At 47.5% G+C, this 27982-nt stretch overlaps 1 protein-coding gene across 2 annotated transcripts; it reads left to right on the plus strand.

Annotated features, from left to right (window-relative positions):
* Positions 1–969: 969 nt before the first annotated feature.
* On the plus strand, positions 970–27934 carry AMFR (autocrine motility factor receptor). 2 transcript variants are annotated; one of them, XM_059667989.1, is made up of 14 exons: positions 973–1437; positions 9180–9272; positions 12609–12773; positions 14330–14482; positions 17146–17186; positions 17352–17484; positions 18308–18441; positions 19461–19571; positions 20093–20283; positions 20860–20963; positions 22200–22334; positions 23903–23986; positions 25215–25399; positions 26385–27934. In XM_059667989.1, exons 1-14 carry the CDS (start codon positions 1165–1167, stop codon positions 26530–26532), a joined length of 1950 nt encoding a protein of 649 aa, XP_059523972.1. In that variant the 5' UTR covers positions 973–1164; the 3' UTR covers positions 26533–27934. The 2 variants fall into 2 exon arrangements, with proteins under 2 accessions (XP_059523973.1, XP_059523972.1); XM_059667990.1 differs by lacking the exon at positions 23903–23986 and having other exon boundaries at positions 970–1437.
* The last annotated feature ends 48 nt before the right edge of the window (positions 27935–27982 follow it).

The following is a 27982-nucleotide window of genomic DNA, read 5'->3' on the forward strand; positions in this document are numbered from 1 at the left end:
AGAAATATATTTAGCTCTCCCCTCCCCCCAGTTCCATCACGCCCCCATCCCTAGGCAACCATGAATCTACTTTCTGCGTCTGCAGATATATTAGCCTGTTCTGGACATCTCACTATGTGTTGGGTCTGGGCTGCTTTCCCTTAACGTGGTTTCCAAGTTTGTCCAGGTTGTAGCATGTCAGGACTTGACTGCTTTTGCGGCCGAATAAAATTCCACCGTACCCCTTATTTCTGGGCTCATCCCTCCATGGACACCAGGGTCCCCTCCCCGCTTTGGCTGTTTCAACAACGCTGCCATCCACACCAGCCTCCAAGGTGTATGCGGACGTGTTTCCATTCCTTTGGCTATAATACCCCCGGCAGGGGAATTGCTAGGTCCCGCGATCCCTCTTATGTTGAACTTTTTAAAGAACTGAGACTACTTTCCGAAGTAGTGACTCCATCTTACATTTCCTACCCGGTGTAGGAGGAAACGCATTTTTATTTCCTGCTCCAGGCTCCCAGTGAACCGCAGAAACTCGATCGGTTATTGGCGACCCATCGAAGCCTCCATCAATGGTCTGCGTTGGGGTCAGGTCCTCTTATTAGTCCCCATTATGCCCATCCCCTTCGGCCCCCGGGGCAGCCGCTGGGCCCCCAGAGGGGCTCAGGGTGACACGGGGGAGAGGGAGGGTTAAAGGGACTGAACCGGCCCGGCGCCTGGAGGTCCGGGTCCCCGCGCCCGGCGGCCGGGCCACGCGGCCCGCGTTCCACGCCGTCAGCGCCGAGTGACGCGCCCAGGCTCGGCCCCGGGCGGCGGCGGTTGGGTCGGCGGCCCGGCCGAGCGGGCGGAGGGCGGAGGGGAATGCTGGGCGCCGGGACCCAGGGCCTGCGGCCGCGGCCCTACCCGGCCAGGCGGCGGCGCGACCGCTGGGGGCGGGGGACCGAGGCCGCGCCCCCGCGCCCGTCCCGCCCGCTCCCCGCGGGAGGCGGCGACCCGCCCCGAGCCCGCGGAGCCTCTTCCGCGCCGGCAGGGGCAGCAGCGGCAGCGGCGGCGGCGCGAGCGGCCAGGAGCGGCCCGGCCCGGCCCGGCGCGGCGGCGGCAGCGGCGGCAGCGACGCCAGAGCCCGCGGGAGCCCGGCCGCAGCGCGGGGAGGCCTGGGGGCTGGAGCCCGCCGCGCCCGCCATGCCGCTGCTCTTCCTCGAGCGCTTCCCCTGGCCCAGCCTCCGCACCTACGCGGGCCTCAGCGGCCTGGCCCTGCTCGGCACCATCGTCAGCGCCTACCGCGCGCTCAGCCAGCCCGAGGCCGAGGCCGAGGCCGCGCCGGGGCCGGGCGAGCCGGAGCCCCTCACGGCCCCGCTGTCGCCGGACCCGGCCGCCATCGCCCGGCCGAGCGCGGGGGGCCCGGGGCTCCGCGACGTGGCCCAGTACCTGCTCTCCGACAGCCTGTTCGTGTGGGTGAGCGAGGCGGCCCCGGCGGCGGGGGGCGCGGGGGGCGGCGGCCGCCAGGGCCCCATTATCTGCGGGGGGCGTGGCTGGGGCGGGGGTCCCCCTCCCCGGACCCCCGAGAGCGAGGCGGGCGGGGGGTGGCGGGTCCCGGAGCGCGGCGCCGAGATGTTGGGTCCGGGGGAGATCGGGGGTCGAGGGGAGGGCGGAGGGAGGGGCCGGGGCGCGTGCGGGTGGGGGTGATAGGCGCGTGGGGGGAACACCTGGTGGGGTGTCCGCGGGGCCTGGTGGGAGGAAACCGGAACACCCCAAAGAGCAGGGGTCCCCACCGGGGTGCGTGTTCGGCAGGACAGCTGCGGGCGCTTTCATGAAATCGGGGGGCGGAGGGGGGGCCGTGGGGGGTCGAGAGGCTTCTGGGAGTCCTCAGCCCGGGCCCAGGGGCTGCGTGTGCCTGGACATGGGTGTCGGGGGAGAGGCGTCTCCCACAACTTTTTTTTCTTCTTTTTTTTTTGGCCTCTTGGTCTCTGATTGCCCCCCTCGGGTCACAGACCTGCACACCGAGCTTCCCGTCCTGTTGCCCCACCGTGATGACTCATTCACCCCGGTTCCCTTCGAGGTCTGCGGACAGCACAACACGGGGAGTCGCGGGGCGGCCCCCCCTTTTGCGCTCGGGGTGTCTCCTCTGAAACGGGGTTTCCGCTGTGTCTGCCCCGGCAGAATGGGCACCGTGTCCGGGCAGGAAGGCTGGGCTCGCGGGTTGAGACGGACGCCGGGTCCGCAGTTACCGGGCCGGGAACTCGGCTCCCACCTGGGCCTCGGGCGCCTCTTCTGCAAACCCCACGGGGCGCGCCCCTTGCTCCAGGGCAGCGGTTCTCAACCTGTGGGTCGCGACCCCTTTGGGGGTCGCCTCAGACCATCGGAAAACACATACAGAATCACACGTTGTTTTTGTGATGAATCACCAGGCTTTCATTATGTTCCGTTTGTAACAATGAAATGGGGGCGTCACCACCACACGAGGAACCGTATTAAAGGGTCGTGGCGTTAGGAAGGCTGAGAGGCACTGCTCCCGGGTTTAAGTCCCTCAGCTGGGTGTCCTGGGGCGTCTCGGGTCTGGTCCCCAGCTTGCCAGCTCCCGCCTGGGGTTGAGAGTCGGCTGTACAGGACTGAGGTTAATCTTCCAGTGGGTAGGTGGTGTGCAGCTTCTGTGTTATCATTCATTAGAAGCGGTGGGACTTGTGGGCCTCCTGACAAAGAGGTTTGCAGAAGGCAGTGTGGCCGGTGGGGGGGTCGGGGGGCGAAGTTCCCCTCTCCCACTTCTGCGTTCAGCTGGGCCAGGCAGCACCATATCAAGAAAGAACTCCTCCCACCTCTTAATTTCAAATCTATTTTTGCATTTGAGTTAGCAGGTAAACAACTTCCAAGTGATGTGAGGAGTGCTTTTGCCACGTGTTAAGATGATAGTTTTTGATATATTTTTTAAGTCTAGGATATAAATGAATCTTTGAGAGGGATCCACTATGGTATTTATAGAACCACCACTGGTGTTGTTTAATGATTTCCCCCCCTCCCCCAGGAGTTTGTTTTTTGGGTTTTTTTTGTTTTTTTTTTACAGAGCCCAGTGTTCAAATTTCAAGGTTAACACACCTCTTCATAAAAACAAACAAAGCCTGTTGATCTTTTTCCGGAGAAAATTATTAAAGACATTTTTTTTCTTTTCTTCCTAGTGTTTTCAATAGCGGTCATGCCTCAAGCAAATGTACCGTTTGTGCCTATCTGTTGTTGCTAGGCTTTCCCTTCCTCGGTTGAACTTCTTACTGTTTTTCTTCCATGGTTTCTCTGTGGTTTTCATACTTTCACCTTGGCCTGCCTTGGTTTCTCAGGCCCTCCATGTGTTTGCTGTAAGGTTTCCTCATCACCCAGTAAGTACACAGTTTGTGCTTTCCTAGCTGAGTAGGGCTGACAGTCTCGAAGACTCCCTGGGTGGAGAGACAGCATCATCCGGGGAACAGACGGTGGGGCATTTGTGAAAGCGGAGCCTTTCTGTGCTCTGCCCAAAGACATCCCGATTCCATTTTAAAAACCAAGCCAGACAAAACAAAAACTGATCTTTCTGCCAGTTCGCAAACCCTGCTAGCCAGTGTTCAGCAATTGGAATCTCTGAAATGTATCTTCATAGAGCAAATTCATGCGGATTCATGCAGGTCTGATGGCATCTCAGGAGGTTTTGATTAATAAACTCAAAAACCTTTCAAAGGTACCCTTTGCAGCACTCTGGGAGGCACGACTGTGAACATTTCCCCTTCCCCTCAAAAGTAGTCCATATACAGATAAGGCAGAATTTGGTAAGTGACAATAGGCATGCAAAGAAAATATGGTGGAGTTTGGAAGCAAGAGAAACGGTGCCTCGGGAAGGATGCCTGGAAGGTGGTATTTGAACCCAGCCTTGGAAGATGGGTGGGATCTCAGCTAGCAGCACAGGGCATTGCAGGTAGAGAAAACCGCCTCAGAGTGGTGTGTGGACAGTGTAGAGTGTGTATACAGACAGGTCCATAAACTGGGCTGTTGAAACGCTAGTGGCTCCTGATTTCAGAGTGAGGTTAGTTGGGAAGGTTAAGGGGAGACGCAGGAGGTGGGGGAACTGACCCCTCTGTGAGAGCAAGGAAGAGGCAAGCAATCCTCCGAAGGTATTACTCGAAGTGTGGACACCAGGCAACTTGGTCCGTTTTCACTTGGGGGACTTGTAAGATGTCGATTCTCAGGCTCTACCTGGGGATCAATTCCAGGGAGAAGGAGGGAGCTTTGGAACCTTCATTTTGATTTATGTCCAAGGCGATTTGAGGCACACCCCTGGAAGGGAACTGACTAGGGAGAGGATGGGGTGTGGGGCTAATGTCGGGTTCTATAGATCTAGCCGCAGCACTAAGGAGTATGGACATTATTTTGGGCCATAGGGTTCAGGGGAGGAGGGGCTGTCATGATGAGGTGATTTTCCAGGGGACGGTCTGTGGCAGCAGTGGAATGGGAGGAGTCAGGAGGTGTAGTGACCTAAGACCTCCTCCCTGCAAGGACGTCACTCGGGGTGGCCCTCTGGCGGGGACATTGAGAGCAGGTTGGAGAGGAGGCGCCAGGACTCTTATATTGGCAAATACTCAGGTTTCACGTGATCACTTGCTTCCTCGTGTCTTTCTAGAACTTCCATTAGAAAGTTTCATTCCAGATAGGTTTTATTTGTTATTCATTTCTAGGCTTATTTTACCTTTCCACATGATCCTTCCATTAAGGTACCCCTTGAGTCATTCTATCATGGTTGTGAATTGTTCAGGTGTTTTGGCGTTTCCACTTCTTCATTACTCATTATTTTTATTACTTCCTCCTTTCTGCTTTTCGGGTTTTTTTTGGGTATGAACTTGCTTCTGAAATTGCAAAAGGACATGGTAAAATGGTGAAATAGAAATATGAAACAATGACTTAATTATATGCAAATCTGACTCAGTTATATGCAAATAAAATAATTTAAATAGAAGTCTCAAGGGAAAATAATCACCAGAAACAAAAATGGATAAAAGTAAACTGACCATTTAGAGCAGAGATTGGCAAACTGTGATGGCCTGTTAGGCCCAACCCGTTCTTGTACAATCTGTCAACCACTAATGGTTTTTACATTTTTTTAAGGAAGAATATATGACAGGTGTGGTCCCAAATATTTACTAACTGATAGCCCATTAAAGGAAAAGTTGCTGACTCCTGCTTTGAAGAGCCCATTTTCACAGAACTATACAACTTCAGAACTGAAAATAATTTACTAGGCTTGAGTCTGTATGAGTTGAATATTCCAAAGAAAATTAGAGAAAAATGTTAGCTCCATAAATATTGGAGTTGTAGAAAGAGACTACTGATAAATAATAGGATATACGCCTCAACAAACAACTCAATATAGGAAAAACCTTCCAGCTCAGGAGGAAGACACTGCTATTTGGTTACTTGCTGGATGTGTACTGAGTGCTTTGCGTACATAATCTCATTTATTTCCCTAGTATTGCGAAAAGGGGAATACAAGTGTAATAAGGGTCCATATGCCTCTTTGCATGTTATTGGCATCTTATACTTGCCCCTGGGAGGCTGCAGAGAGGTAATACAGTCCCGTTGTCCTTAAAGGGAGGAGGTAAATGGTGTGTGGGGGTGCGGGAGTTAGTGCTGGTGTTAAATAGACTAAGAAATACGCATATTCATCATGTCCTTGAAGCAATTCCTGGTAGTTTAACCACATTTCATCACAGGCTCATGAATAATGCCCCTTGGCGGCCAGCATTTTACCACATGAACAGACCCCCAAGGTTACAGAGCGATAACCGAGCTAAACCATGTGTTATCACCTCTTCTCTTTTCCTCGAAGGTCAGACTAGCTTGTAATTTAGTTTCTAAAGGAGAGAATTTATCCTATCCTTTTTGGAATGACACGATATTTGTGAAATTAAGACATTTCCCTATAAATTTTTAGTTGCTTCCAGTCTTATGTAGAGTTTGAGCTTTTCTATAAAGTTCGCAAATGGTATCTCTTTCTTTTTTTACCAAAACTTCCCTTTCTAGTATCTGTATAGTTTCTCAAGCCTTTTTCCCCTTCTGTCATCTGATTGTAGTTGGCGCTCATTCAGTGCCAACAGGAATCCCCAGTTGGAGGTGCGATGAAGAAGGAAACTTGATTGAATGCAAACAGCTCAATTATGACACAACAGGGCTGTGAGAACAGCACGGCTTGGATCTGCTCAGTAGTGTTACAGCTCAATGAGGAAGCGAAGGTGTGACAGGGCCTTGGGGTGAGGCCCCTTTCTGGCGGACAGCTCTGCTCTGCTCCAGGCTGGTCTGCTCCACTCTGCTCCAAGCAAGATGTCTTCAGTGTTTCAGCTAGTCAGAGACACACAGCCTTCACTCCTCAGTGGAAAGAAAGTGAACTCCCTGAGTCAGAGTGCAGCCGACTTTCTGTTTTCATGCAAATGAGGACTCCAAGTCTTCATAGTTTGATTGGTCCAAAAGGCACTGTCCTGATTGGTCAGAATGGAGCCATTCTGATTGGTTGGTCAAGATGCTGATGGTGATATAGCTTCACAGCTCTGAATAGATTACAAATGCCTCGGTCCTAGTGGTTGAAATAGGATTCCAGGAACTCCTTTATAAGGGCTGGTTCAGGTAGCAGGAACACAGTGCCTGCAGGTAGCTCAGTGCAATCTGGGTGAAGAGGACCCTGCTTAGAAATGGGTGCTGTGCTCTGCTTTTACATTTGAGCCCACTTAGTCACCAGGAACCCTTCTTGGTAACTTCTTTCTCAGGGTCCACACTTCTTACCCTTGCTAATATTTAACTCTGCCATTGAAATTAAAGTAGGAGCCCAGCAGGTGTGGCTCAATGGTTGAAGTCGACCTGTGAACCAGGATGTCACAGTCAGGGCGCATGTCCCGGTTGCAGGCTCAGTCCCTAGTAGGGGGCGTGTAGGAGGCAACCGATCAATGATTCTCATCATTGATGTTTCTCTCTCTCCTCCATTCCTCTCTGAAATCAATAAAATATATATTTTTTAAAATAGGAAATGGTAATATGTGGGTGATGGGATTATGAGGGCTTTTTGTTTTGGGCTCTTAAAAATCAAAGATACAAAATCTGTACACCTTTCTTTGAATTTAGAAAAACTTCTTTTTAAAAGTTTAACTGAGAAATAGGAACTAATACTTTTGTTTTGTTTTGTAGTCTAAGGTGTTGGAGAATGCTGCTGGGCTAGAGCAGTTACTAAGCAACCCTAGGTTTGATTTCTTCCCTTTGCTCTCAAGCAGCCTGCTTGTTAGATATCTCCAAGCTCTGTGTCACCTAGGTTTGAAAAGCTTTGAGTGGAGGAGCTAAATGTGAGATTCATTTCATTTCCTTTGCCTGCGTGAAAAGGCAGGAAGAACTCTTTAAAACCGTCTGTAGTTAGGTTAGGGCACTTTTGACTGATCTTAAGAATCTTGTTCAGCTGGGGGCTGTAGCCTGAGGGGTTGTGGTTGTGGTTTTGTCTTAGGACGATTTTCTTAACATGAGAGAGGTTTCCATTGACTGGTTTAGAAGCACAATGAAGGTGAGCTTTTCATTATCTATTTCATTGCCTTAAAAATTGGGATCCTCAGCCATTTGTTGGAATGTTTTGAATGGGCTGTTCTACCGGGAGTCCTACCTTAGGGATACAGGATGTTTTGGATAACTAATTTGAGATTTTCCCCCTGGTTATTTGAAGGATTTAATTACCACAACAGTTTCTATTTTCAGCAGAACTATTTTTGTTTCAGTTCTTTAAAAATGTGTCACACACTTCCTTGCCCCTTTAGGCAGGCAGAATAGAACTAAACATAATTTAATATTTTCCTAATGAATCAGGGCTACTCTAATAAAGGGTGGATGATGTGTGAGATGCTGAGGGGAACCTGGAGAGATCTTAGGGAGCTTGCTTCCTTATATGACTCTCTTCTGGCTCTTCTCTCTCCTTCCTTCCTTCCTTTTTCAGTAAAAACAAACATTTTTGCTTCTTTTAAAAGTAGAGGGGGAAAATGACCTGGGAAGAGGAATATGGCCACCTTCATGTAAACTTGGTGAATCAAAGACTGAAGCAACCTTTACTTTGGGTTGGTGTTCATTTTCATTTGCTCTAATGAAAGCCATCGTTACTGTCCGTATCAAGGTTTTTTTTGGCTTTTGGGGGTCATGCAGTGTTTTGAAAATCATTTGAGCACCAGTGATGTGTTGTGCCACATTAGCCTCATGGTCAGGGGCAGCCCACTCTTTCATTTTGTAAGCATTAGATTGCCCATCTCTTTTATTTATTTTAAAAATTATATTTTTATTGATTTCCGAGGGAAAGGGAAAGGGAGAGAGACATAGAAACATCTCATCGTTTGGCTGCCTCCTACATCCCCCTACTGTGCCCTGACTGAGTATCGAATCTTGACCTCCTGGTTCATAGGTCAACAACGTTCAACCACCGACCCACACCGACCAATTATTTTAAAAAGATGCCCACTTACTGCTGAAGAAGGCCTTGCGTTTGCATTGGAGTTTAATGGTTGCCCTCCAGTTCTCAGCCCCTCCTGCCAGTTTTCTTCTACCTCCTTACTGGTTTGTTTTCCAGTCCCTTCCAATGTCCCTGAGCCTTTAAGGCCAACACTACGCATAGAGTACCTTTTGATTGGCAAATTGTCCCACTACAATGAATTTTAAAATACACATATGTATTTTGATTCTCAATTCTTCATGCTCTTGTGACTTTTTTGTGACCACCCACCTTCTCCTCCCCACCTCCTGTTTGTTTGACAGGCAGGATGGGGTATTTGGGTACTGAATTTTGCTGTTCATGATAAACCTCATTTTCTAGAAAACTTTTCTTTGCGGCGATCAGAATCTCAATGTAGGAAACGATGTACCTACAGTTGGTAAGGTACATAGAGCTCTCCACATGCAGCACAAAGCGTACCCACGGTTGGTTAAGACTAAAGGGGACCGTGGCCTCGAGGTACATTGTGGAACAGGCCTGTGAATTTCCCGGCGCCTCTCCCTCCCGTGTACCCACCCCACCTTGTGAAAGTGCGCCCTTCAGATCCTACTTACCTTGTGCTGGCAGAGAACCGGAAAGGCTGGTCATTGGGAATGAGGGCTGGATTCCTAACATAAAGTTTTAGAGCTGCTTTGGTTTTCAACAGAAGGAAGCAAACTTTCTTTCTTTGGTTTGTGTGCAGGTTCTAGTCAACACTGCTTGCTGTGTTTTGATGTTGATGGCTAAGCTAATCCAATGCATCGTGTTCGGCCCTCTTCGAGTGAGCGAGAGACAGGTAAGTCCAGGCGGCAAGGATGGATTCTTAGGACCAGATTTTTTTTAGTTGATATAATTTCTAATTTCCAGAAAAGTTGCACGAATACTACAAAGAACTTGATTCACAGTTAACATTTTGTCTCATTTGCATTAACATGTGCCTATTATTTCTATATACTTATTTTTTTTAAAATATATTTTATTGATTTTTTACAGAGAGGAAGGGAGAGAGATAGTTAGAAACATCAATGAGAGAGAAACATCGATCAGCTGCCTCCTGCACATCTACTGGGGATGTGCCCACAATCCAGGTACATGCCCTTGACCGGAATCGAACCTGGCACCCTTCAGTCCACAGGCCGACGCTCTATCCACTGAGCCAAACCGGTTTTGGCAATATACTTATTTTTTATGATCTGTTTGAGAGTAAGTTGTGGTCATCATCGGCCCTTTCCCTCCAAATACTTCAGTGTGTATTTCCTAAGAGCAAGGACATTTTCTCGTACAACTGGAGCACAGTGGTCACAATCAGGAAGTTAGCATTGATAAAAATACTGTACGTCATCCGCAGACCATATTCAGTGTAGCCAAGTTGTCCCGCTTTATTTATAGCTGCTTTACCCATGACTTTTATGAACATAGTTTTAAAAGATGCACAGATTTTAGTTTGAATAATCATAACTATCAGTCTTTAAAGTATGGAATTCTTTTCCAAAGGAATTTACGAAGAGATTTTAATTTTTCCCTTTGGAAAAGTAATTTAGGACCGTTCTATAAGCAGGAAATTAGGTGATTTCTTCTTTTAGGTGAGACAGTCTGATTGGACATTATTCTTAGAATGCATATGTGAGCAGGACATGCTTTCAAGAATGAATTATTCCACAAGATACTGCACAGATCGGCAGTCCCCCAAAGCTTTTAGTGGCTAGGGTATAGAATGCTGTGTTTTAAAATAAGAATTTAGAACTGGCCGTTGAAATAACAACATACAAACCAAACTGTATTTTACTTTATCTTATCTCAGTGGTGAGACACAGGAACCTACTCCATTAAAAGTACAATGGCTTCCCTCCATCCGTACCCTTTTCAACCCAGATCTCCTGTTATCAGATCAGCAAGGGCTTGGTTCAGAGCTGAAATGCACTTACTGTGGGGGTGGAGCGCTTGGGTGCTGTTATGAGCAGGACTGTTTGTTTTCCCGGAGACTTTTCATTAGTCTCATCACTTTCTCCAAAATAACTCCAGAGGTCTCCCAGATGGGATCAGTGGAATGTCGGCTTTTTTGGGGAAGATACAAAGCTTCTTTTGATGCTTTCTTCTTCAAGAAAAACTTGACTTGTGGGCCAGAAGTTGGTCAGGCCAGGCAAGCCATCTAATTGCTGATGGACTGAGCTGGCACCGTGGGCCTTAGATACTGTTGCTTTCTTTTTCTAAAATGTTAAGGATCAGTTCGAAACGTACAGAAAACAACCTCAGAGTATTCCAGAGATTTTTTCAAGACCTGCGGTAATCATAATGGGCACATTTGTTCCTCAGCTCTGTGTTCAGTGTTGTCAGTATAGAGAGCATTGTCAGGCGGTTCTGTGATGGCTTTTTGACTAATGTCATCCAGTAGCATTTATTAAGCATTATTTTGAGCTAGGACTCCACAGAATTGACATGGGTTTGCTCTGTGAGTGCTTAAAGTTCAAGACTAGAGGAATGCCAGAGGCAAAGACAACCTAAAATGGGACAAATGTTAAACTGTAAAGTGGAGGTTTAGAACCAGGAAGTGTTTTAAGCACTCAATGCCTATTATGGCACTTCTCTTAACTTACTTAGTTCCCCAACATTTTATGAGTATGAGATAGAAGCCCTGAAAAGACCCATGTTATAGGTGGGGACGCCAAAGCATGGGAATGTTAAGTGACTTTCCGGAAGTCACACAGCAAATAGATGACGGAGGGAAGATTCAGACGAGGCCACACAATGTTCTAGGTTCACTTTGTGCTCTGCCTGCCCCAGATCTGGAAACGGATACCCCACCAAGGACTCCTGGCTCATTCTGCTCTTTGTGCCGAGGGTGTACCTCAGAGCACCATCTGTAAAAGCTCCCAAGAACATGCTTTACATCGTCGTGGATCAAGTGGTTACACATTTAGGTTCAAGTTCAGTTTTTAGTCAATTTTGCTTTTTCTGTTTTAATTTTTGACTTTGTGAAACATTTACATGATTCAAAACTATATAGAAAGTAAACTTAGAAGCCACATTTTTATCTCATCATTCCCATAGATGGCTTGATAGTATATTTTAATATCTGTTGGCTAGATGCCCCTCATTGCCCTTTTTACAGTATAGGAAAGAGTTTTTTAAAAATATGTTTTCATTGAAGCGGTTAGAGAGAGAGGAAGGGAGAGGGAGGGTGAGAGAGAAAAAAAACATTGATGTGAGAGAGAAACAGAGATCAGTTGCCTTCTGTATGCACCCTGACCAGGGATCGAACCTGCAACCTTGGCATGTGCCCTGACCGGGAACCAAACTGTCAACTTTTTGGTGCACAGAACGATGCCCAACCAACTGAGCCACACCTGCCAGGGCCAGTACAGGAAAGATTTTTAAAACTGGAAGTCCTCAGTGTAGGTAGGGGAGAGTACAGTGAGGCAGATATGCACTGGTCATGGGATGTGCACTTTCATGATTTCTTTGGAAGTCTGGTGGATGGTTCGATATGGTGAAGAAATAGATGCTCATAGACATTCATCACACCATTTTCTGAATGGCGAAAAATTACAACCAGTTTCAGTGTTCATCTGTAACCACTTAAATGATATATATTCAGAGAATATTCATTGACATTGGAAAGGTTCTTACTTATGATAAGTGAAATGTTAATGCCGATGCCTTTTTGTTGTGCATTTTTTGGTACTTACATTGATTATGGGCTGCCAATGAGCTTATGTTATTCTTTAATCTTAAGGATTTTTTAAAAAGTCTTATCTTTTCTATTGTTTGTTGTAAGAATCCAGAGAGCAGACATGGTAAAAATACTTGTAGCCCCCACCATTCTTTTCTACTTTGAGTTGGAAGTATATGTGTTACTTAATTCATAAGGCGCTAGACTAATAGCTCTCCCCTTTTGGTGGCTAAAATTCCATAAGTGATTTAGGATTACAACCCAGAATTTGCAAATTACTTTCAAGGCGACTTCTCTAGTCTTCAGAGGGCTTATTTTTTCCTTTGCCTTTTATTTTCTGTGGACAAGTGATAGAGCTGAGAATAGAATATTTTCTCCATAGAAGTCAGCTTTTGTTTGTTAACTTCTCTTAAATTGGTCAGGTGTGATGGTACTAACCTTTGTAAATCTTTCTCTTTGTAGCACCTCAAAGACAAGTTCTGGAACTTTATTTTCTACAAGTTCATTTTCATTTTCGGGGTGCTGAATGTCCAGACAGTGGGAGAGGTGGTCATGTGGTGCCTCTGGTTTGCCGGACTTGTCTTTCTGCACCTGATGGTTCAGCTCTGCAAGGACCGATTTGAATATGTGAGTTTTCAGCCTCGCCCTTGGCTTGCTGTGTTGCACATTCGCCAGGTTTATATGCTTTAATGTGAATGAGCCATGTGGGGCATGTTGGGGTGGCTCTCTAGAGGAAGGCTCCTGGACGGTACCCACTGTCTTTTTCTTTTGTTTGTTTGTGTTTGTTTTGTTTTGTTAACCCTCACCCAAGGACATTTTTCCATTGATTTTTAGAGAGAGAAGAGAGAGGGAAACAGAAACATCGATGTGAGAGAAACACATTGATGGGTTGCCTCCTGCACAAGCCCTGACCAGGGCTCGGGCCAGGGAGGAGCCTGCAACCGAGGTACGTGCCCTCAACCAGAATCGAATTCGGGTCCCTTTGGTCCGCAGGCCGATGCTCTATCTACTGAGCCGAACGGCGAGGGCCCCCCTGCTTGTTTCTGAGGGACTCTGTGCTGCAGCTAAGGAAAGCGGGGTCAGTGTCTCGCAGGGAGGCTTACTCCCCTCCAGTCCCGTGTTACATCACAGCCACGTGGGCCAGTTCACCTACACCGACTGTTTCTATCACAGCGCAAGAAACCTTCATATGCAAACTGAGTAAATGCTGGTCTCTTCCAGAAATTTCTCTTCTACTCTCCTTCCACTTGCTCCCTCTTAGTCTGGTTCTCGGAGCTCTCCTTTCTGATTAGTTTACACTGTTTCCACCCCTGGGCAAGGACTGAATTAGCTCTCTGGTTTCCCTGGTCCCAGGAGAAGTGAATCCTTCTCCATCTGGGCACAAGATCTGCATCGAGGCTTTAGGTCAGATCAGAGCTCTGCAGGTGAGCCCTCACCCCTTCGTGCTCCCAAACTCATTTCATGCACCCGATAACCTGCAGTTCTGCCCGCCAGTAAAACCCACGCCCGGCCTTTTCTGCCCCTTTTTACCCGTCATCGTGGGCCAGCGGCTCCTGCCCTCTGTGTGAATTAGCTCAGTCTCAAAGGCTGCAGCTTACACAGTTCCGCCTCCCTAACCGGTTTGCTGTCCACACCTTCCCGTCAGGACCTATAGCTCCAGGCCTGCTTTTCCGAGCTGTTGCCTCTCCTTGCATATGTTAGCATAGCATTATAGCAGTAAGTCTGCACCTGGTTACATTTCAGTTGTCCTAGTCCTGGCAGACTCCAAGTGTCCGTCAAGTGGTTTTGGGGAGGAGAGCTAGAGCAAGATGAGAAAGAAACAACAGGAGTGGTGCTGTGCTGAGCCCTGTTAAATGTTAGGAGAGGGCCCCCTGTGCCTCTGGAAATTGCTTCTAGAGGCTTATGATCTGCTGGTAAGAGGATCCTTGAGAATTTGAGATAAAATATAATGTATGTGGTTATATGCAGGAGATTAAATGATAAAGAGCTCCATACTTCATCTCATGCTCATATTTTGGTTGGTTGGAGGATTTGGGCCATCTGGTAATGGGGTGCTTTTCTGTGATTCGCATTGGGCCACGCAGCTAAGCACAGAGCCCCAAGCAAAGCCACCAAGATTAACCTGGAGTTTCTCACTGCCACGAGGAAGAATGAGCTTCCTTCTCCTGTTTTGTGCGTTTCAGCTCTCTTTTTCTCCCACCACACCGATGAGCAGCCATGGCCGAGTGCTGTCTCTGTTGATGGCGATGCTGCTTTCCTGCTGTGGGCTAGCGGTTATCTGCTGTGTCACAGGCTACATCCACGGGATGCACACCCTGGCTTTCATGGCTGTGGAGGTAAGATGCAGACGGGCTTTTGCTCTGATCCCATTTCTGAATATTTTCTAGGAAACTAGAGGAGGACGGACAGGTATTTGCACCCATGCAGTGACAGATGGACACCTGTTTTTCTTTTTTTTTTTTTTTAACAAATATATTTTTATTGATTTTTTACAGAGAGGAAGGGAGAGAGATAGAGAGTTAGAAACATCGATGAGAGAGGAACATCGATCAGCTGCCTCCTGCACATCTCCTACTGGGGATGTGCCCGCAACCCAGGTACATGCCCTTGACCGGAATCGAACCTGGGACCTTTCAGTCCGCAAGCCGACGCTCTATCCACTGAGCCAAACCGGTTTCGGCCTGTTTTTCATTTTAACAAGCATTTTTTGAGTCTGTTTTGTGTTGGGTACTGGTACTGAATGCTTTCATTTGTGTTATTTCATATAATTCTTTCTACAATCTAAAAGTGGTTATTTTTGCCATCATTTAAGTAGTGCTTACTATCTACTAGGAATTGTTCTAAATGCCTTACGTGTATTGACTCATTTTTACATGTACTTACTCATTTTATTATTCCTGTTCATGGATGGGGACTCAGGCATAGAGGGTGAAGTGAATTGCTGAAGGTTCCAGAGTGGCAAGTGGCACAATCTAAGTCCAGAGACTCCAAAGTAGGAAAGTTTTTCCCTTAAAGACACTATAAGCAATGATTAGTAGTAAGTAAAGAGGAGTATGCTATACTTGTTTTTTCATAGGTAGGGCAGGAATTAAGATTTTATAGAATAATTTAATATTTAAAATATATTATTTTGAACGAATAATTTGATATTCATGTATATTTTAAAATTTGCTTTTTAGACCTTTTTGAAAATATCGATTTTTGCTTTTTCCTCAGGCCAAAGACAAAATACTTTTTATCTTGTCCATAATAGCTATTATTAATGAAAAAAAAAGAAATAAATATATTAAAGCTGATGAGCTAATACCAAAAACACTAAGTTTAAAGTATTAATTGGGAATTTGTTGGAATAGGGTTAAAGTTTTTTTGTTTAATAGCATTCATTTCTGAGTATAGTAGTGTAAGTAAAATTAGGAAAGGAACATTTAAGTACTTAATAAAAACATTTGTAATCCTAGTTGAGTACTTTCTATATGTGAAAAGTATACAACTATATTTTCTCTCTTTAAAAAAACATTTTTATTGATTTCAATAATATCAGTAAAAGAGGAAGGGAGAAGGAGAGAGACATAAAAAATCAATGATGAGAGAGAGTCATTGATCAGCTGGCTCCTGCACCTCCCCTACTAGAGATTGAGCCTGCAACCACGCATGTACCCTGACCGGGCATCGAACCGTGACTTTCTGGTTCATAGGTTGACGCTCAACCACTGAGCCATGCCAGCTGGGCCTATATTTTCTCTTGAAAATATCTGTCTAAAACTTTACACTGACTAGTGTTAATTAGCATATTTTAGATATATTTTATTATAAACAATCATTTGAATAATATTGTGTTTTCCTTTTTTGGCTCTCTTTTAATTAATATTAAGCCAACCTTTGAACAAGGTATACCTAAAAATGAAAACACTTAAATTAGGCCTATGGATAATACTATAGTACATGTTTTATTTTAGTTCATTACTGTTTATTCTTTTAAGATAATTTATCATGCTATAGGTGTGCTATTTTGAGCTAAATTATATTTTTATATTTATAGTGTTTCTCTTCTATGTATGGTAAAATATTTTCCATTTATAACTGGGAGTGTCCTAATCTCAAATATTAATTTAACAGTTCTATTCTGGTGGATTAAGAGGAAAATCTTAATCTCTATAACACCAAGTACCACGAGGGTTTGGTTTGTTTTTGTTTCCTTTATTCTCTCTTCTTCCCTGTGGGCAGAGGGAGTGCACACAGCGCTGCGTGGAGAGCAGGTGCTCACATTGCGGGGAGTGCTGTCTAACTGTACTTTGGGTGTGGGGTCACCAAGCCCCAAAAACCTTCTTCGGTAACCAGCGGTGTCACTGAATGCTTATAAAATAGAAGTGATCATCCAACTACGAGGATGACTTCAGACTGTAGAAGGCAGCCTTAGGAGATGGACAGGTGTAATTGCTTGTCACCTGTCAATAGTAAAGGGCTCAGAGGAGCTGGGTTGCTAGATGATGAAAATAGTCCATGGAAATTTGAAGCAGATGGAAGAAAATGGTTGGTAAACTTGAACCACCTGCCTTCTTTTCCTTTTCGTTTTATTGAGGTATAATGACATACGGTGCTGTATAAGTTTAGGTGTACAGCATCATGACTTGACTTACGTATACTGTGAAATGATTGTCATAATAAATTTCGTTAACGTCCATCATCTCATACCGGTACCAAAACTGTTTTTTTCCTTGTGATGAGCACTTTCAGGATCTATTCTCTTCGCAACTTTCAAATATACCACACAGCGGTGTAACCATAGTCATGTTGTACATTACATCCGAGCACTTATTCTTGTAACTGGAAACTTGTACCTTTTGACCCCCTTCATCCAAGTCCCCACCCCGCACCCCTTGACAACCTGCTTTTAAATTGAACTGAGCAATGTTTGACTTTTATCATTTTATAAAAGTAAGTTTGGCCTAAGGAATCCTAAATTTGACTAAAAGGAAAAATATGACTTTATTTTTTACAGTCTCTTCTTGTCACAGTGAGGACTGCTCATGTAATTTTGCGGTGAGTAGAAATTCGGGAGGGAGGTGATTGACATCTATCCATACAGTTGATTTTAAGATATAAAATGTATAAAATCTATTAAAATGTGACTCTCCTATATCATGTTTAAACCAAATTCAATTGTAACAGAAGAATGTTAAGACGATTTTTCTGTATTCATGGCAGATACGTGATCCACCTTTGGGACCTCAATCACGAAGGGACATGGGAAGGCAAGGGGACGTATGTCTATTACACAGATTTTGTCATGGAGCTCACTCTCTTATCTCTGGATCTCATGCATCACATCCACATGTTGGTAAGTTTTCTCAGGGCGAGCGAAGGTTTTCAGAATCAGGAACCCTGTTAGTACAGTAAGGAGGGAAACGTTGCTGGATGAGCCACGTAAGACCATGCCAATGAGCGTAGCTGTGCCCGCCCCTCTCTTTGCCACGGGGGATAAAGTGCGCCCAGCTCAGGGGAAGTTTGCTGACTCTCCTGGGAGGCTTATTAACTCTGCTGCCCAAGTCATAGATAATTCTTTAGCAAAAAGTTAAGGGAATTCCTCTCCCCATAGTTTCCGTGTGTTCTAATATTTAGCGGTTTCTTTGTAGATGGTAATGGGAATTCTTGCAGAGTTAGCTACTTCATGAGTCATACATTTTCCATTTTTGTGGTAAAAAATGTCTTTATACTTAAATCCCCTTCATTGTTTACGTTTTACTTTGGTGTTCAAGAAATGACAATGTTGAACTCCTTCATTGGTTAGCACTTAAGTGATCTAATAATGATGAGAATTAGCATATTTGGCAGGCGGTTTATTTAAATGATAAGCCTATTAAAGAAGTATTTAAAAATTATTGGGTTAGACTCGCACATTTCTAAATACTTTGAAAGTAACTTTGAAAATATACCCTCTTAAAAGGAAAAAATGTAGTTTTTGTTAAAAAAAAAAAACACAAAAAACCGCCTCCCCCCCAACAGACGCTCAGAGATCACTGTTAACGTTTTGTCGTCTTTACTGCTTCTTCCCATATCCAAATACTTAACAATAAGAGCTTCTGTTGCACCCCTCCCCTTCATCACTCGCAGGTTCACATTCATGTTTCATGTGTATTTTACTCTCTTCCCCTCTTGTTAAGTTATTTGGCAACATCTGGCTATCCATGGCCAGCTTGGTCATCTTCATGCAGCTGCGGTACCTGTTTCATGAGGTCCAGCGCCGGATCCGCCGGCACAAGAACTATTTGCATGTTGTTGGGAACATGGAAGCCAGGTGAGCAAGCTGACATGGCCCACATTGTCTCAGTTTAGCTCTTTAATGATAACCGATCCCGGGTTATATGAGAACTTGCTTTTGTGAGCTGCTAACAGGATGGGGAAGATTGTAGGCTCTGGGGCCAGCCTGCCTGGCTGTGAATCCCCACCTGCTTGTGGTTGTGAGCGGTTTCTTTGACTCGATGTATTTCCTCTTGGGATGATAGCAGAACCCTCCTCCTGGAACTATTGGGAGGATTCATGGGAGGCTAGGTGCAGTCAACTTAGAATATTCTAGTACTGCGTACTAGCATGTGCTCAGTAAATACTAGGTTCTTTTTTTTTCTGTTGTTGAGTTTATTGGGGTGACATTGGTTAATAAAATTATATAGGTTTCACGTATACAATTCTACAATAATCATCTTTATATTGTATTGTGTGTTTACCACCCTAAATAAATATTAGGTTCTTATTATTATGTCACTTTTATCATCATCATTATTATATGGGAGCTTCTTTGGGCATCTGTCCTCTTTATTTTAAGAATGTGGGTCTCACTTATTCTTTACTCATGTGCATTTATTACACACACCCACGCACACGCGCGCGCGCACACACACACATTCATACTTTTTACCCGCATTGAAGGAGGCACTCACTTGCCAGCCTGAGGCTAAACAAGCCTGAAAGTGTGCGATTAATGGGGACCCTCTTTGTGCCCGAGGGGACTGTTTGGCTCTCTGGGGGTCTTCACTCCTCTGATTTGCCCAGAAATGTTTCCTGGAGTCATCGCTAACAGGAGCCGTGGTCAGGACAAAGTTCCTGCCTGTAAACCCCTCACTTGCTCTTTGATAGGCCATGAAGGAGAGCAGGTGTACTGTGTTTGATGGTGGCAATTTTTTACTGGGCTCCTCTGTGACTGTGCTGATAGAAAAGCGCCTGTCCTCATTCCCGGCTACAAGACACCTCCTGTCCGTACAGCGGTGCTTGGAATACGCTGTGGAGTTGATTCCTGCCGGGCGCATTCTGTCGTCACAGGTTTGCAGTTGCAACTCCAGAGGAGCTGGCTGTCAATAACGACGACTGTGCCATCTGCTGGGACTCCATGCAGGCTGCACGGAAGCTGCCCTGTGGCCATCTCTTCCACAAGTAGGAGCTCGGGAAGGGCCACGCGGGATTGGTGTTCTGCCCGGGGCGTGCGGGTGCTCAATACGAATCCTAGCAGGGGAGTGGGGACGTGACCTCAGCCTGACCAGGTGCCCTTCGGGATTTTGAAGAGAAGGCCAAGGTTATGACGGCGTTAGTGGGCAGCTAACGTAGCGTGAGAGAACAGGTCGTTGGAGTAGAGAATAACTCAGCCGCCTGCATTTTCAGGTGCTCAAATAGGGCTGGGAAGGGAGATGGTGAGCCGTGTGATGAAGTCGTATTGGAGAAAGGTCTTGGTAGATGACCATGTATGTGAATGCATTAATATTCACAGCTGAACATTCTAGAAGTATGTTAGAGTGAAGTAGGGCAAAGAGGTAATGTCAACAGATGTTTCTCAACATTTAAATCTCACCTAGTGGTAAATAGAAAGTAAAATGACAACACATTTGATACATTCAGAGTACTTCTGGTGAGTTCTCACACAATATGCTGAGGAGAGGTGATTGTGCACTTTTTGGCAGCTCCTGTCTTCGCTCCTGGCTAGAACAGGACACCTCCTGCCCGACATGCAGAATGTCCCTGAACATCGCCGACAACAATCGCGTCAGGGAGGACCATCCCGGAGAGAACCTGGATGAGAACTTGGTCCCTGTGGCAGCTGCTGAGGGCAGACCTCGCTTAAACCAGCACAACCACTTCTTCCACTTCGACGGTGAGCGGGTTTTAACCTCTGAAACAGTACCCAGGGGTTGATGCTGTTTCAGTTATAAACGGCCCTTACAGGCCACTGTAATGTAACATTTCAGTTTCAGTTGAGAATGTTCAGCAGGTATCGATAGCACTGAGGGGTTATTGTGTCCCAGGCATTCTGCGAGGTTCTGTGTGAAGGCGGCCGGTGGGGCAGGGAGGAGGAGTCGTAAAATGCCTGCAAGGAGCGCTACTGGCCTCTGTACAGCTAACTGCTGGTGACAGCTGGTTGCGTTGGTGTCGTGCTCAAGCCTGGGACGCAGGCCACGGAGCAGCCTTTCCAGTGGTGTCTGAAGCAGAAGCAGAGCTGGTGCCCTGTTTGTTTGCCCATAAATATGAACATTTTGCCCCCTAGCAGGGGGGAGAGGAGCAAGTGTAAAAAACACACTTAAAATTCCAGGGGTTGTGGCCCATCCTGTAGTTCATCCTGTCGAATTCTGTGAATCCCAGGACTAAACTGGGTGCGTTCACATTTCTCCTGGCATTCTCCTAGGAGGAGTGCTGCTCAGATCTCTACACCGGCGCTGTCTCTCTGTTTCAGGGTCCCGGATTGCAAGTTGGCTGCCGAGTTTTTCAGTCGAAGTGATGCACACCACCAACATTCTAGGCATCACGCAGGCCAGCAACTCCCAGCTTAACGCGATGGTAAGGACCGCCAGCTGCTCTGAGAAGAGGGTTAGTGATGGGAGGGGAGGGAGGCTAGACACGTGTGCGCTGAGAGCAACCTGCTTGGTCCTAACTTTGCTCTGGCGGAACGACAGGATTTTTAGGGGCATTTTAGTTATTCACTGACATCACTCAGATTCTTGTGTTTTAAATTTTGAAACTGGTTTGCAAAATTCTTTTTTACTTTGTGGCAGATAATCTGACCTTTTCTGGGTACCGTGAAGTTCATTCTATTGTGATCCAGGCCATTCTTGGACTCTCTTGATTTTAGCCAAAATAGTTAGTGGGGGGATTATTGACTGGAAAGAAGCATATGCCTTTTATTAATAATTGTTCTAGGCCTACCAAATGCTTTTTTTTTTAATTAAAAAATATTTTTATTGACTTCAGAGAGGAAGGGAGAGGGGGAGAGATAGAAACATCAGTGATGAGAAAGAATCATTGATTGGCTGCCTCCTGCACGCTGCACACTGGGGATCGAACTCACAATCCAGGCATGTGCCCTTGACTGGAATCAAACCTGAAACCCTTCAGTCCGCAGGCTGATGTTCTATCCACTGAGCCAAGCTGGCTAGGGCTAGCAATTCACATTTTTTATAATTCTTTTTATTCAGATTAGGTATCATTTACATATAGTAAATTCACCCTTTTTAGTATCCAGTTCTGTGATTTTTGTCAAACTCATGTAGTTGTGTAACTACCACCATTATCAACATAGAGAACAGTTCCATTCCTCTTCCCCTCAAATTCCACGGTGCCCCTTTGTAATCACTTTCTCTCCCCACCTCCACCCTCGGGCAAGCACTATAATTTTGCTATTCCAAAGTGTCATATAAATGGAATTTTTGAGTCGGGATTCTTTCATGTGACAAAATGCATTTGAATTTCACCCATGGGGTGTGAATCAGAAGTTTGTTCCTTTTTGGAACTATGTCTTTAAGGAGAACACATTTTTATACCCAACTTAATGCACACTTTTGAAAACCGGAATATTCTCGTTGAGCCTGTTTTAGGATCCAGTTGGACTTCTGTCCCTTTTTATTTTCAAGTCGATGTCTCAAGGTGCCTGCTGTGCCCTGGAGAGGTATAACGGGAGGGTGGTGCGTGGGGATCTGCAGATGCCAAGTCAGGGCCCAGAGCCTGCCACACCAGGCCCTCCGGGAGGAGCTGTTGGGAGTGAACGTTTCTGTGGCCTTTACCTTTGTATTCCTTTAGGCTCATCAGATCCAGGAGATGTTTCCCCAGGTCCCATACCCGCTCGTGCTGCAGGACCTCCAGCTGACACGCTCAGTTGAGATAACCACAGACAACATTTTAGAAGGACGGATTCAAGTACCTTTTCCCACACAGGTAACCTGGGGTCTTAAGCATGACAGAGGGATTCTGTCTTCACAAAGATTTGATCCTCTAGATCAGTGGTTCTCAACCTTCTGGCCCTTTAATACAGTTCCTCATGTTGTGACCCAACCATACAATTATTTTTGTTGCTACTTCATAACTGTCATGTTGCTGCCGTTATGAGTCGTCATGTAAATATCTGATATGCAGGATGGTCTTAGGCGAACCTTGTGAAAGGGTCATTCTACTGCCAAAGGGGTCGCGACCCACAGGTTGAGAACCGCTGCTCTAGAGACTTAGTTACTTTAACAACTAGATATTATTTATGATTTAATGAAGGGTTTCTAAATTATGACTGAGAACAGACCTACCAAAGAGGCCCAGATTAAGACAGGAACAAATGTATTTAGATCGTTATTTTTGTGTGTGAGTGTGTGTGTAGACATACCCTGCAACCCAGCCCACCCTTGTCAGTCCAGCAGGTCATAGCATTGGTTCCTTTTGGACAAGGATTGGCATCCTTTTTCTGTGAAGGGCAGATAGGACTAGTTTAGGCGTGGTGAGCCATAGAGCCTCTTTGTAACTTCTCACCTGTACCCTCGTAGCACGAAGGCAGCTGTGTTCTAGTAAAGCCCGAGTTCTAAAGGCAGGTGGAGGGTGAATCTGGCCCACGGGCTGTAGTTTGCCGACCCGTCTCTAGGAGATAACGCCCTCGGCCCGGTGGGCTTTGCGCATCGGCATGGGGTTCCATTCTAAAAAGGTCAGGTTTCCTGGCCCGTATATAACCCCTATGATGGCACAAGAAATGTTAACACCTTACAGGCAAGCTTTGTGGCAGGACCAGAGAATCATCTATCAAGAAATGATTCAACTCCCGTATATAAAAACATGGAGATTATGAATAAAACCCAGTACTTGAGAATCTTTGCAGAGGGAATGAGCCTGGCTTCGGCGTCAGTGGCGGGGATACTTGCTGTAGCTCGCGGGTCCTCACCTATTTGACCTTGCCGTTGGCTTTGGGCGTCCCAGCTGCAGACCTGGGACAAGGATTCAGTAACTAATTTGCGAAGTGTCCCAGGAAACACAGGCGGCTCATGGGGCCGTGAGAAGAGGAAGGGAAGGTGGCTAGTAAGGGGTTTGCTATCAAGCAGGTTCCGGGTGGGGCTGCCTACAGCTGGTCCCACGGGGGGCCTCTGGGATCCAGCTTTTGAATGCATTGTCCCTCCTGACAGCTGAGGAGCTGCTGTGTAGACACCAACTCCCAAAATCGCTGGTTGAGGCCTGAAATGAAAAGAACAACAGCTCCTGTTTCATAGACACTAAGATGAATGAGGTGCTGAGATCAGGGGCTTCCCACAGAGCGTGTAGTCGTGTGACCTGCTGTTGTCACTTTGTTATTGTGCAGTTACTGCTATTAGAAGTGACACGGTCTGTAATTGTAGCAGCGTTTCCATTTCTCGGTGCTGGAGGCCTTGGGGCTTAGATTGGCGGGACCGTAGCTCCCTCTGCCTCCAGATTTCCCTGTGCCTGCACTTTAGGCTCGGTCGGCTCTGTACTGACTGTGGTGCTGTCTCTTTCAGCGGTCCGATGGCATCAGACCTGCACTGAACAGTCCTTCAGACAGGCCCAACGGTGACCTGGACGAGGGAGAGACTGCGGCCCAGGTGAGGCCTGCATGCCAGAGGGAGGGAGAGTACGGGGTTGGGGAGGAGACGTGTGTGCCTGGCAGTGGTCTTCAGTCCTGCCTTTTACAGAGTTCGTGGTGCTCAGGGCAAGAGCCTAAGAGAGGGCGTGCGCCACGTCTGTCTCAGTGTTTAAGGTTAACACCCAGCGCAGGCTGCCTCAGCTGTGTGCATCCTCCTCCACTCACCACCAGTTCTTTCTGACTCCTGTAGGGTCAGGCTCAGGGAGAGAGAGGTTAGATGGGCATGTGACCCCAGTGTGTGTGCATGCCCTGTGTCATTACCTCTGAGATCTCCCTGCCCCTTCAGGTACCAGAAACCTTGCCTACACTTGGGAACTTGAGCTGGCTCTTATGGTCACCCCTCCCTGCATGGGGGTCACATCCCCCTCTGAGGGCCACTCTTGGGCAGGACCCACACCTGCTCCCCCACACACAGAGCAAGTGGAACCAAACTTGTTCTCATCACAGCCTTGTTGTTAACCTGCGATAAGCCAGTTTCTTTCTCCCGATTTCTCAGTGTGTTGGTTACACCAGGCCCTCTGTGCCCCAGACTCGAGGGATATGAGTCGGGCGACACTGTTCTGAAATCCCCTCATTTGCTTGACTGAGGCAGAGGGAAGTGTGGGTGCGGGTGACAGAGAAGCGCAGACAGGCCTGTCCGCAGCCTCTCCCCTGGCTCTGTCATGGCCTGGAGGTGGCAGCCACGCTGACACTGGGCAGCTGGGTCTGTGTCTGGTCACAGGAGCGTAGCTGGTCGGTACCTGCTTGCGCATGTGGGGACCCAAACCGAGAGAATCCCATGTTCATATCCTGTTACACCAGGAGCCACATGATCTTACTTCGTTTAAAAAGATCCGTAGAATTTACCCTTTTTATCTGCTTCACTGTTTTCAGAGCCAGGAGAGGGGATAAAGTTTGTGTGGTGAGCATAAGACGTGTTTAAATTGTAGAGCAGTTACTAGAATTGAACAGAAAATTCCCAGAATGCAAACTGGTGGGTAACGTTTTTCTTTCCAAGAGCGCCGTGTCCAGGCATGGGTGTGATTGTGTACCTGCTCCGTGTGAGTCAGGTTGTTCTTCCTGGTGCCCACGCCCATGCGCGGCCCCCCCTTTGGGTCCAGGAGATTGCGCTCTGGGGCCTCTGGCCAGGCGACATCTGCCCGGGGGGCGGCCTGTGCTCACCCGGCCCCTCGCTTCCTCCTGTGCAGGCGGAGCGCGTGCCGCTGGCCCTCAGTCCTCGGCTGGAGGAGGCGCTGGACTTCAGCGAGGTGGAGGCGGAGCCCAGCGAGGGGGAGGACTTCGAGGCCCGGGGCAGCCGCTTCTCCAAGTCGGCCGACGAGAGGCAGCGCATGCTGGTCCAGCGGAAGGACGACCTCCTGCAGCAGGCGCGCAAGTGAGTGGCCCTGCGGCCCTGCCCGTCTACACCCAACAGAGCCAGTGGGCCGAAGGCCCTGGTCACGTCAGGCCCCCAGCAGGTCTCACACAGGTGCCAACGTGGGCAGCCACTCCATGCCACCTAGACCCGTGGTCGGCAAACTGCGGCTCGAGAGCCACATGCGGCTCTTTGGCCCCTTGAGTGTGGCTCTTCCTAAGCCTGAGGAGTCCCCTAATTAAGTTAATAACAATGTACCTACCTATATAGTTTAAGTTTAAAAAATTTGGCTCTCAAAAGAAATCTCAGTCGTCGTACTGTTGATATTTGGCTCTGTTGACTAGTGAGTTTGCCAACCACTGACCTAGACAGTCAGGCTTTAAACCTCTTGAGAAACCAGAGGATCTGGTAACACTGGGCTCCACTGGTGACTTCTGGCAGCTGCCACATCACCCGTCTTCTGTGACATCTTCAGCCACATGTACCCGACAGCACTCTTGTGCCGCGTGCTCTAAGCTTTTTCTGTCCGTTATTTGGACTCTGTTGACAGCTCGGAGAGGGAGCACTGCAGTTGTACCCATTTGGCAGGCTGACAGCTGAAGAAGCCAGACTTGGAGAGGTCAACACGCTGTGGGCCCAGCCCGGGAGCGTCGGTGCAGCCGGGACCTGGGCTGTCCCGTGGCTGTGCCGGGCTTTGTAGTTCGACCCTTGGGGACAGGCCAGCAGTGTGCTCATTCGAGCAGGGGGTGCCCTTGTGCTGTGTGCGACTGTGGGGAGCGGACAGCCAGAGGACGGACAGCTGAGCGGCCTCTTGACGCGCCTCATCCCGTGCGGAGAACATCTGCTCCTCTGCTCAGGGGCGGGTCTTTCTCACGGGGTAGAGCCGAGTGACAGCTTCGTGAAGGTGCCTGCAAAACGGGTGAAAAAGAGACGCATCCTGTGTGTTTCCGTGTCTGTTCCGCAGCTTCCCTTGCGCCTCAAGCAGATCCTTTGTTTTCTGTTCAAGGCGGTTCTTGAACCGAAGTTCTGAAGATGACTCGGCCTCAGAGAGCTGCCTGGCCTCGGAAGGCACGGCCTCCGACCCTGTGACCCTGCGTCGGAGGATGCTGGCTGCGGCCGCAGAACGGAGACTTCAGAAGCAGCAGACCTCCTAGCGCTTCCTGGCCCTGCTCAGCCGCCTCCCCGAGCAGCGCGCCCACCGGAGAGGCCTGCCTGGCCGCCCGCGTCTGAAGTGGGCCTGACTGCATTGCCGCTGTACAAAGCATGTGGTCTTCATAGTGTTTGGACAGCTGACAAATGTAATCCTTTTTTGTAACCCTTTCTATGTGACATTTCTCCTCCCGTTAGAAACGCTGCACATGTAACTGTAGGATGATCTCTTCTGGCCTGGCCTGGACTTCCTGGGGGCGGGGAAGACCAGGAGGCAGCGGGAGGCCCGAGGCCCTGAGGCCAGCAGCTTCAGTGACTGCCTTACGCGTAAGTCACAACCAGTGCTGGTGTCAGCCCCGATCCGGCAGGAGGCGGGGGTGGGGCAGGTTCATGAAGAGGGGGCTGTACAGCGGGAGCCACATCACTGGAGGGTCTGTCTCATGCTGTTCTCAGAGGCGTTCTGAGTGGCACGGGGGCCGGAACCGGGCCCCTGGACCTCGGCCGGCAGGGCATCTTGGGAAAACTCTTGGTTCGATACCTGGAGCAGCCAGGGTAGCGTGAGCTGGTGACCCGTGTGTCCCAGTCCATCTGGGACTTCCTTTCTGAGCCCCAATCAGAGCTGGTTTTATTTCCGTTTACGCCGGTGCTGCTGCATCTCACATGTCCACCCTGTGTCAGTCCTCTCCTCTGCGTGTCACTGGCCCCCAGATGTGTGGGGGGCGGGCAGCACTGAGGGGTGCGCAGCAAGCTTTGGTTTATGGTTTGAATTCCTTGGTCAAGTAAATTAGGCAGTGCCAGCGGCTATGGGTTTGTCCTTGGGTAAAATGCGGGCCTGACAAGATGGAGAGGACATTCTGCAGGGCTTTGCTGGAGAAATAAAAGCTACTTTTCCCGTCTTCTCTGGAGCCCTTCATTCTCATCACTGTTCCTGTCGGGGTAATTAAACGCGGAAAGGTAAGATGCGGCATCCACCTGCTGGGAGCAGACCCAGGTCCTGGCCCTTTTCAAACTCATCCCGCATTTAACTTCAAGGATTTGAAACATGCAGTGATAGGTTACATAGTTCAGTTTTGTGTCCTATCAGATTAAGTTTTTTTTTTTTAATGTTTCAAAACAGTTATGATAGTCCTTTGGGGGGGATAATCCAGTATTACCTAAAATTATTGGCAAAGTTAAATGTATTTTAAACAGAAAATTTCTAGGATGTTGAAAAGTAATTGAAAAAAGAGTGATGAGTAAATGTCTAGGCCAAGATAATTTATTTCAATAAACCTTTCAGAAGCCTTACCTTTGAAATGCTGTTAGTACATTTCTGTGATTTTTTTAAAAAACAAATGTGTTTTGTTTTGCTGAGAGCATAGCTATTTGTTTTTATTGTAAAACAATAATAATAAAAAGCAAACTCGATTCTTCGTGTGCTGTGTGCGGCGGGAGCTAAGGCGTTTCCTCCGGAGG

Source organism: Myotis daubentonii, chromosome 15 (assembly GCF_963259705.1).
Source record: "Myotis daubentonii chromosome 15, mMyoDau2.1, whole genome shotgun sequence".
In the NCBI taxonomy this organism is placed as follows: domain Eukaryota; kingdom Metazoa; phylum Chordata; class Mammalia; order Chiroptera; family Vespertilionidae; genus Myotis; species Myotis daubentonii.